General features: G+C 36.0%; 1 protein-coding gene and 2 pseudogenes across 1 annotated transcript; 1 reads left to right on the forward strand and 2 right to left on the reverse strand.

Moving 5' to 3' along the window:
- The first annotated feature begins 3358 nt into the window (after nucleotides 1-3358).
- On the forward strand, nucleotides 3359-4197 carry LOC114173148 (dirigent protein 21 pseudogene; annotated as a pseudogene).
- A 311-nt stretch (nucleotides 4198-4508) lies between these two features.
- LOC114187335 (GRAS family protein TF80 pseudogene) lies at nucleotides 4509-5783 on the reverse strand (annotated as a pseudogene).
- A 1816-nt stretch (nucleotides 5784-7599) lies between these two features.
- LOC114173140 (GRAS family protein TF80-like) lies at nucleotides 7600-9136 on the reverse strand. Its single transcript, XM_028057382.2, has one exon. It carries the CDS (start codon nucleotides 8962-8964, stop codon nucleotides 7816-7818), a length of 1149 nt encoding a protein of 382 aa, XP_027913183.2. The 5' UTR covers nucleotides 8965-9136; the 3' UTR covers nucleotides 7600-7815.
- Between the last annotated feature and the right edge of the window lie 2291 nt (nucleotides 9137-11427).

The raw sequence follows: 11427 nt of genomic DNA on the forward strand, positions 1-11427 counted from the left end.
CAATGTCTTATTAAATTTTGATAAAAAAAATTAACTAGAAAAAGTACATGGATAAAGAGTAAAAGAGCATATTCATTTTTAAAAAAAATTAAAAAATAATAAAAAGGAAGATACGTAAAGATGAAAATAAGACAGATTTATGTTTGTACATCTTTTGAATGATATTAAAATAAAATTTGTTGTATTAGAGACAGCGACAGAACTTGGACAAAATATTTAGGGGTGCCGAATTAGATTTTTTTTCAAATTCAATATATATAGATGCATTTTTTTCATCTTCATCACAAGCATTTCTTTTGAAAAAAAATCAAATTCTTTTACTCTTCATCATAATTTTTCTAATATAAACTTGTTTCATCTCGCCTATTTTGGAAAAAATAATTTTATCACCGCCTAGTAGTAAGTAGACAAATTTATCACATGTAAAAGAAAAACATATTAAGAAAAATGTACAAAATAAACTTATTCAAAAGAAGAAATTGATCGATCTAAAATATTATTTAACTCCTTAATTTTACCATGTTGCATTTTTATTTTAAGAAAATGAGAAATGGAGGGTGAAGATTGATATAAAGGGACAGGTGAGAAAAAGTTGGAGATATAAAAGAAAAAGGATAAAGATAAAAGACTATGAGATTTTAAGAAGAATTTTAAAAAATTAATATAAATAATATATATATATATATATATATATAATATTAAAAAATATATATAAAAAATTAATTAAAAAAAATTGGGGATGTAACGTCCCATTTAAGTAATAGCATAATTAAATGAAACATTATGATGAATAATGAAAGGACAAAGTCATGGAGTACAAACGCTACTCCTTACAGTTATCCAATAGTGTTTAGAAGGAAAACTAAGACACACCACGATGCCAATATTAAGACAGAGAAAGAAGTTTAATAACATTAAGGCAAGTGCTCTAAGAGCAAAATAATATTAGGGCCATAGCCCAAAAAAGAAACTCGGAGAGCGGGATTCGACCCAAGACAAGTTAAGCAGCGGAATCTCCATCTTCTTGATGACCACGAGGATTTCTCGCATCTGCTCACATAAATAAATTGATGGTCATCGTAAAAGTAGAAAAACCACACATAGCACATACAAACAAGCAGAAAGGGTAAGCTAGTGTAGAAAAATGATTTATCATACCATTGCATACAATTGTATAGCCAGAGATACATACATCAACCAAGCATGTGAAGACTCACAAACAAGACACTACGACTCAAGACACGATTATCCGGATACATATAATTAGTCGGATTCACCAGATGCTTGCACTTGTGGTGGCCTATTTGTAGAGCCAATTGCTAATGAGTTTCACCCTACCACTCACAAGGTTAGCCTTCAAACATCTAAGGCCATTATCCTGCCAAAGACTAAGGCCTCCTACTACTCATACCACTTGAGTCTGTACGCTCTACGTGAGACTCACTAACTCTTTAGAGTGTCAGGATGCAATCCTTACTTGAATCCTTACTAAATTATATAATGAGGCACCACCACAAATTTCGTGGAATTACGTCCTAAGCATGAGGCACCACCACGAGCTCCCATTAATATGGGTCATGAAATTACGTCATGATCAATGAGGCACCACCACGAAATCCTCGTGGAATTACATCCTGATCAATGAGGCACCACCATGAGATCTCATCTAGAGATTCATGAAATTACATCCTAACCACACCAAAATCATGTTTCTCCAACCAACATAAAGTCATTATACATACCAATTCCATATCAACATTTATAACCAACCATCCCATTCATGTTACATGCCGAACTCATCAATTCCAACCCATAAACCATTCAATACATGCAAAATCACTCATTTCATGATTTAACATAGTAATCCAAGCAAACATGTGGAAAACATCCAAGAATAGAGAAGAAAACAGGACCTGGGCACATTCTCGCCCAGTTCACGCTCAGGCTGAAAGGTCTCGCTCAAGCGAGAGGGGTCTTTCGCTCAGGCGAGCTCCTTTTGCCTAGGCGAGAGCTCGAAAAGTGGGAACAGTGGCATTCGCGTTCTCTCGCTTAGGCGATGCCTCCTCGCCTGAGCGAGATGGACTATCACTCAAAACAGGAGCTTGTCGTCTGAGCGACAACTCGTGCAAGTTCCAAGGAGCAACTTCTGGTACTCTCGCTTGGGCGAGATTGGCTCGCCTAGGCGAAAATACTAGAGTTCTCCACTGTTCACGCGTGCAACAGCTAGCCATATGAACCAAATGATATGTTAACAGATTCCCAATCGAATAAAACAAGTGGAAAATCGAAAGAACAAACGAAACCCTAGCTTCCCTTACATGGAAAAAGCTAGTCAAACGATTTTGACACCCAAACAGTTGAGCATAGTAGCTCTAGGAGTAGATTCGAGAGCTGAAAAACAATGGAACAGATTTAAGACAAGCTCCCTACGATGAACCCTAACTAAAAACACGAAAATACGACTAGGGGAAAGAGTATACGGGTTGAAGACCACTTACATGACGCGGGAACGAAGTCGAGCTAGATTGAAGAGGAAGGAGGTCCAAATCCTAGCAGAGCTTCTGAAAGCAGTTCAAAAGAGAGTGTAGGGTGGTTGTTTTCGCAAGTGAGTGCAGAATGAGAGTTTTTGGCTACTTTAGGGGCCTTGACACCCTATGGGTCAGTCTTAGACCCATCTGATTATGATAGGTCCTTAAAATTATGACAGAAAAGAAAAAAAATAAAGTGAGCCTTACCGGGAAAGCCATGACTCCCCTATATCTATAAGAAGGTCCACCTATGATTAGAGAGATCTTTTTGTAATATTCGAATCATTATAATATTGTCGAGAAATTTTATATTATTTCTTTAAAATGTATCTAAATTTTAAATATATTATTTTGATTTTTTCGTAAGATCCTCGTGTGTATATATATATATATATATATATATAACTCTGATATGTTATCATTATAGTTTAATTAATTTGTATGGAAGAAATAAATTATATTTTAAGTACATTGAGATTTATTTTTAAAAATATAAAAATATTTATTAGCGTTTAGAGAATGGATGCTTATTCTTATATTTAAAACGTGTGCCATGCTTATTCATATATATATACTTTCGAATTTATAAACACAGTTTTCAAGATTGAATCTCAAGGGTTATAATACAACTTTAACTCACGTGTCATCGCAAACGTTTCGCTCATGACAAGTGTCTCTCATATTAAATTTTCATGACAAAAATGTTTGAAAAAGTAAATATCATTATTTTATTTTATTTAGTTAATATTTTAAAAGAAAAAAAAGGGTCTCCATCTTGCTTTTCTGTCCCTCGCAAAATTCGTGGGTAATAAAAAAATGAAACACAGTATCAAACAAATGTTGACTCTCTGTACAAGTGAACACTTTATCTAAGCACAACCCTGGTACAACAATGGAAGAGCTAACAACAATGGGTCTTCCTCTTAGATTCTTGTTCTTTCTCTCTCTCGCTCTGTTCTCCACACTCCCAAACCATCTTCAAGCATCGTTCTCTCACGAATCCCACATCGAACTTCCATCAGAAACTCAGCGTTCTTCGCAGAAACAGACTCACCTTCACTTCTTCTACCATGATCTTCGAAGCGCCAAGAACCCCTCCATTGTGCAGATCGTGGCCACCCCCAAGAACGTCCCCAACGGCTTCGGCTCCACTTTCGTCATGGACGATCCCATGACGGAAGGCCCGGACCTCAGCTCCAAGCCCGTTGGGAGGGCCCAGGGGCTTTTTGGCCTGGCCTCTCTCAACGACCTGGGCATGTTCATGCTCATCAATTTCGCTTTCACGGAAGGGGACTACGCCGGAAGCTCCTTGAGCATGCTCGGCCGGAACCCCATATCGGAGCAGAACAGAGAGATGCCCATCGTCGGTGGCACCGGCGTGTTCAGGTTCGCCACCGGCTATGCTATAGCCAACAGTGTCGATCAAATTTCTACCCCCGAGCATTTTGTGGTGGAGTACAATGTCACTGTGCGCCATGGTTAATGTCGTGTACCAGACCTTTTCTGGGTTTCTGGCTTCATCTTTCACCTCTCGCTTGCATCTACGATTCATCTAGAAAAAAAAAAACAACAGAAAATACTGGTCTTTTTATTACCGGTACTGTAGTTACTCTTTGGTTAGGTACTGGAACAACACCACTTATTCAGAAATATCAGTTGCTTGTTTGAACTTGGGAGTTTTTTGGATTCTCTTTTGAACTATTAGATCTGTGTTTCATATATAAAAGAAAAAACTACTAAAAACAGACCATTCAATATGCATAAGAGAACTAGTTGTTCAAACAATCCAGTCCAAGAAGCATGTGACCATTCAATGTGGTTTGCTTCGCCGTCATAGAATTGCTTAAATCAAAAGGACTAACACCAAACATCCAAATTTATAGATAAAAATAGATACAAATTGCACTATCGTTTAAGGGATAACTGAACCCAATATAGTTTATGCCCTATCAGATGTGCATGGCACTGCCATACCCTTTCTTACATAACCATGTTATTCATCTTCTGAACTGTCCATGCTGACACAGAAAAGAGAGGTTTATCATTCCAGCATACAAACAAACAATTATTCTCTGGACAGAGTCTGTATCCATTTCCATATCCATGCAACTGTTTTGATGCTTGCATGATCCCATGATGGCTGATATGTCTCTTCCCAAACCCGGCCATTTCTAGCTTTGGGATCCAAGTCTCAAGTTTCTCATGCCTCTCCTTTCTCTCAACTCCTTCACCTGCAACAATGTTCTTTATTTCTTGCCCCAGTAGAGTCCTTTCCATGATGTTTCTCTGTACTAGTGTTGTTGAAACAGTTGATTCCAAACAGTTGAACAATGCACCGTAAAAGTCCAATGCTTTGTCAACCCTTTCTGTCAAAGAGCCATTCACATTGGATTCTTGTTCAGTAACCACCATCACTCTAGGTTGGAGTTTCCACAGGCCCTTTAGAAAGTGCATCATCTTGGTTGAAGTAGAACACAGAGGAAGTTGTAACAACGATGATTCAGAACTGGGGTAGGTCTTTTGTTTCCCAAGCATCTCAGCAAATGTCCTTTGATGCATTGGTTCTTCCTGCGAGCTCCTGATGCAGACCACTGCATCATCAGTGGCCAGAAGAGTGTGCAGCTGAAGCACTGAGCTGATTGCAAGAGCCTCTCCTTTCTGCACAGGCAATTCTTCAAGGTCGAGATTCTCCAAACTGCTTACAATAGCATTGAATTCGAGTTTGAAGTTTAAACTTTTAGCTTCTACTCTTAGTTGAGTGTCCACTTGCTCTAGAATTTCCCTCTTCTCATGTATGCCTGTGATTTTCAGAACTGAGGGGCTCCTCAGGCTTTCTTTTAATCTATGCATAAGATAAATCCACTGAGCAGCATCAGATGCACAGAGATCAATGACATGGATCACTTCTTCTCCTTCAACAGCTTCAGCAATGGCATGACTTGTGATTACATATGCAGTCTTTAAAAATGGATACAGGTCATAGAATGTCTTCTTGACAAGTTGTTCTTCCGAGGTTGACATTGTCTTTGACAAATTGACAGCTTTAGGTACTCCCTGCAAATTTTTCAGAACTTGGAAAGCTAAACCCTCACTAACATAGGTGGCTACCCTTTGCATTGCATCACCATAAGGGGATGCAATGTGAGCAATATAGTCCAGTCCAGTATCTGCATTCATGATGCTTCCTGATTCAATAAACTTGGCACATGCATTAAGAATACGGGCCAGGTATTTATCCCTATCTTCCCCATTCATATCTTTGAGCCACGGGTATGGTGAATCTAACATATAAGAGATAGCTTTTTGTAACACATTATTACTATGTAAAATGTTGTAAGTTCGTAGAAAAACAAGGTTACATGGGATATGTAAAATGTTGTACTCTGTAGAGAGAGTATATTACCTGTGTCCATAAGTTTGTCGTTGGGCAGCCAAAAGACAATGTACACCACCAAGCAACTTCTCTAGTTCTCACTACATTGCCAATCCTATTGCAGAACACAGATGAACATTCCGAGAGCATTTGAAGTACCTATGAGTGCAAGTAAAGCTTCACAGAGAATATGATCTTGGGTTTTATGGGTTAAGCAAACCAGTAGAAGTTAAAATTCTTGTCATGAACGACATCTGCATCAAGTTAGGAACAATGAAAAGAGTTGTTCTTGTCACCATTGATTTCGACCATAATTGGTTGCTTCACCCAATAAGATGAGCATTTAGCTGGACAAATCGGGTGTCTAAGTCCAATTCAAGTACAATCCAACAATGTCTAAACGGTTCCTTGCGTCGTAGTGTCTTAGTGTCCTCCAAACCAGTATTGTTTAGCTGCATATAAAAGGTTATCTAGTAGTCACAGATAAGGACATTGTTAGAAGAAGTTTGTTTGCAAAGGAAACAAACATGGTGTCTCCATTACTCCCTAGTTTATGGAGCGAGAATGAGACAACTCCTAAGAGACCAAATGTAGATAAAATATAATATGTTGATTTATGTAAAAATGTTCTAGCACCATTTGTCAATAGTATAAATTTTATCTTAAGGATAAACATAGGTTTTGTATAATATACCACAAGGGAGCAGTATTCAAACAAAGTTGCCTTGTGTTTTGAGATACACGACCTTCTTATGTAAAACTAAAGTCATCAACTATAGGTCTAAACAATGCTATATATGCTGAAGGAGAAAGCAAGGCTTAATGTCTTGTAATTTTCCTATATGGACATGGAAATCTACTAAAGTATATGCAATGTAACCGCATAAAAGCAAGAGTCCTTTCCAAAGCAATGCTGAAGATGATGAGTATTTCACGAGATTATGGATATGTGAATCGGTTAAATCTAGGTACCAAGTAGGGTCAAAACATGGAATAGGAACAAAAAGTGGAGTTCTAGATAATAACTACTATATTGATGAATTGCACTATATTGATATTTTTGAAGCATTTGACGGTCATAAGAGATGTTGATGAATAAGATGTCTTGTCATGTAAAATATCTATCGCATCCGAAGTATTGTCTATATTGGAAGCCAAACCTTCTTATCCTTCAAAGATTGAAGGAGGAAGGTTAATTTAAATTGTCTTTGGTCTCCACTCGTAAACGTTGTGGGATTATTGAGATACGGAACATTGGCATTGTATGTGGATCTGATGCCTGAACATTTTCTCAATGAACTTGATATTTGAATATTGATGTCGTCTGTGAGAGCAAAAATTCCCTTAGCCCTCAATTGGGAGTTTGTTCCGGTACAAGTTGCTGAGAGCAAAAATTCCCTTAGCCCTCAATTGGGAGTTTGTTCCGGTACAAGTTGCCTTTAAAATGATGCATTCATGCCATCTAATTGTATGCCTAGTTTCTCAAAAATATTTTACAGTTTTTATTGATAACGCCACCACTTTCAGCTATTGTGAATAAAAAGGAGTTTTAGCTAGTGTTATTTCTGTTACTGATATTACTGAAAGAGATACAAACCAAGAGCAGTGATACAAACAAATTTTGTTGGCATATTAGCCCAGGTGAGAATTAAAAGTGAATATTTTACTGAAATGAATTGATATTAACATCAACAGGAATACAAGATGGATTTGTTGTTTGGCTGTTTGAAATCATCAGCAGCAGCTCTAGAGACCAAAAACGTAAAACCCTTTATACATAGAAACAATTAAAAACCTTAAAAAGAAAGAAAGATGAAAATAAAAACCCATCCACCTTCTTGTCTTGTTGATTCCTTCATTTTAGACCTCTTGAAATCCATGGCAATGCAAATCCAGCACATATATATGAACAATTCATCTCCTAAAACTCCAAGCAGATACTGAAAACAATGGTCTATCGCTCCAGCAAACAAGCAAACAATCATTCTCTTCTCTAAATTTGTATTTATTACTATATCTCTGCAACAGATTCTTTGCTTCAATCCTCCCATTGTAGCTCAATGGCACCTTCACAAAACCAGCCATTTCAAGCCTTGGAATCCATTTTTCAAGTTTCTCATGTCTTTCCTTTCTCTCAACTCCCTCACAAGCAATGATATTTTTTATCTGCTCTCCAAAAAGCATCCTCTCAAGTTTTTGCCTCTCAACTGAAGTTCTCATCACAGTGGAGTCCAAGCAGTCAAACAATGCACTGTAAAAGTACAATGCTCTATCAACTCTCTCCATCAAATTTGATCCATTCATATTTGATTCTTGCTCAGTCACCACTAAAAGTTTTGGATTCAGCTTTCTCATGGCCTTCAGAAGATTCCCCATCTTAGGTGAGGCACCAAAGGAAAGAGGCGACAATGCAGAATCAGGACTCAATATATATGCATTGATCATATCTCTCTCAAGCCACTCTGCAAAAGTCCTTTGGCCCAAATGCACTGCTCTCTGCAGATTCATGGATGCTGCTGCCACTGCTGGTGAGATTCTTCCACCCATGTCATCATCAGTGGAAAGAAGCAGATGCAGCTGAAGAACAGAAGTTATTGCAACTGCATCTCCAGTTTTAACAGGTAACTTCTCAAAGTCAACATCTTCCACTTTGCTAACAACTGGGTAGAACTGCAAAGGAAAATCCAACTTCCCAGCTTCTGATGTCACATGAAAGTTCACCTGCTCCAACACTTCTTTCGATTCATTGATGCCTGTGATTTTCAGATGGGGTGGACCTCCACGACGGTTTTTGAAAGTGAGTAGAAGATCTATCCATTGAGCTGGCTCACAACAATGAAGATCAATGATGTGAACCACTTTTTCACATTCCATTGCCTCCACAATGGCTTGGTTTGTGATGAGGTATGAGAACTTCAAAAAGGGACACAGCTCGTAGAAGCATTTCTCAGCAAGGATATCGTCTTGAGAGAGTGATGTTTTTGAGGGACTGATAGATTTATACACACCTGGTAAATGTTTTATTATCCTGTGTGCAAGTGCTACACTGAAATAACTCACCATTCTTTGCACTGCATTGCCATCAGGAGATGAAATCTGAGATATGTACTCAAGCCCAATATCTGCATTCTTGATGCTTCCTGATGCAACACATTTGGCACAGTCAATAAGAAGGCTTATTGGATTTAATCCCTGGGAATCCAATCTCAACTCCCTCAACCACTGGCATGGTGAACCTGTTCAATCCATAGTAGTTGGAATCAGCATAAGTAAGACCCTTAAAAGCAAAATTCTTACTATAAAAAAGTCATCAACTTCATGGGGTAATTATTTCTGCTCTTTCATCAAACTCACACTGTGTAGAAGAGAAGTTAGTTGAAGAGAAAAGTATATTTTTCATATGGAAAAGTAAACAGTAATAATAATGCCTGCCTAGATATCTATCTCATATTGAGTAATTGATCAACTTATCATGCACCAAATTGGTTACTTATTTATTTCTGTTAGTTCAGAATTTCACTTCAATTTTGGTGACTTCAGTATTACACTTCTAACAACAGTGTTATGCTCTGGATTTCTTTCCATTACTTCGGAAATGCTTAAAACTTTCAAACAACTATTTAACTATCACATCATTAGGAGAACCAAGTGAAGCATATGAACAGTTTCAACTTTCTTTCTATTGTTTTCTGTTCTCAATGCAGCATTCTCTTTAGCCATGAAAACAAAACCAAAAAAAAATCATTACCTGAGTCCATGAGGTGAAACCTGGACAGAAAATCAATAGTCACACCACCAACTGCAAAATAATAACAGTTAATTTGCAACTAAACCAAAAATCCAAAACTGTTACCCGGCTAGTTGCAAAGCTCTGAAGTGTTTGTTATGAGGGGTTTTATAAGAAAGTTTTGTCTTTGAAGAGTTTCTGAAGAATGAAGAATGGACAAGAAAAGGGGTTGATAATGTCACCTCTCATTTGTCATTCTTCTGGTGCAGCAAGGAATATGCAGTTTCTGAATTTCTGGGTCCTCTCTACCTAGATTTGTCTCTTTGTAGAGTACAACATTTTAGTGCTGGCCAAAAACAGGTATCATTGTCAAAAACAAGCATGTCCAAACAGGACATAGTTGTTCCATAGTGGTAGATGATGAGGATAGCAAGGAAAACCTTAGGAAGATCCTCCAAAACATAATTGGATTCATGTTGAAAGCTAAAACCTCCACTTGGTGACTTCTCCTTGGATAGAGGACAGAACAAACAAGTCAATACCTGAGTTTGAGAGGAAACTGTGTTAAGTTTTTCTTTCAGTTGAATTGTTTATTGTTTGGATGTGTTTTGTTTCATCAAAACATAAGCTGGATTTGTCTTATATGTTTTTGTTTGTGAGTCTAATATAAGTGTTCAACTTTGCTAGTCATGTTCATGTATTTAATAGGTATTCATGCAGAAATATTCATTATAATTTTCTCTTTTAATTTCTGAGCTGTGATTTTAATTTTATGATTCCCAATTTTAACTAATTTATAATTACTTTAATTCTCAAATTTACATTTATCCATGATACCTTAAATAAAAAATATCAGGTCTAAAGTTTCATCTGATCAACATGAAATATATGTAAAATTGAATATTGGATAAAACTGTGAATTTCTTAAAATATGAAGCCTAAACTTGCAGGAAAAAAAAATAGAGAAATCAAGAGACAATGTTATGAATAAAAAATGTAACAAAAAACAAAAAATTGCAACATTTGGTGCTAAAACATAATTTAAATCGAAGAAACAATGCTAAAAAGTATATATGCTCACCACTCATTATTCAAGAGAATTTTGAGTGAAGTTCAGGTGCAGTATTATCATAATTAAATATAGACCTACTGACTGTAGAAGCATTTGATTTGAAGATAATAATTAATAATAACATGATATGCGAAAAAGTTAAGAAAAAACAGAGATAGTTCTCTTTTTCATAATCTATCATTTTCATGTAATTAACATTTCGTTCTATTTCTTTAAAATAATTTTTCATATACCATCTCCATTGACTCTCATAATGACAATATTTTATTTTATATTAAGTATTAATTTTTCATAACTTGCTCAATCTCAATAAATTTAAATTATAGTTATTTTAAATTGAAAATGAAAATGTGTGTAAGGCATGCATGGCTTTTCATAAATTATAATTGAAATTAAAATCAATATAAGACAAAAATATTTTTTATTTTTGCACTATTCGTTATCTAGTGGACATTATTATAGTAATGCTTAGGAAATTAAAAAGTTAAAAAATTAAAACTAAACAAATTTCACATGGAAGTTATAAACATGATTAACTTTTCCTAAACTTCTTTTAAAATACATCACTAATACAATATAACATGTGAATGAGATTAACACAACATATATCAACAATCATATACATTCTGAATATATCTATTAAAAAAAGTAAAATTATAATAAAAAAATATCAAAGACTAAAGTAAAATATATGTGGATAAAAGTAACTACTAAATTAACAACGTAT

This window comes from Vigna unguiculata, chromosome 1 (genome assembly GCF_037176805.1).
Source record: "Vigna unguiculata cultivar grain cowpea cultivar isolate G323 ecotype 2 chromosome 1, ASM3717680v1, whole genome shotgun sequence".
NCBI lineage: Eukaryota > Viridiplantae > Streptophyta > Magnoliopsida > Fabales > Fabaceae > Vigna > Vigna unguiculata.

Excerpts from the sequence above, each read along its gene's own strand:
- LOC114173140 (XM_028057382.2), bottom strand. The coding sequence starts at position 8,964 with ATGGTGAGTTATTTCAGTGTAGCACTTGCACACAGGATAATAAAACAT.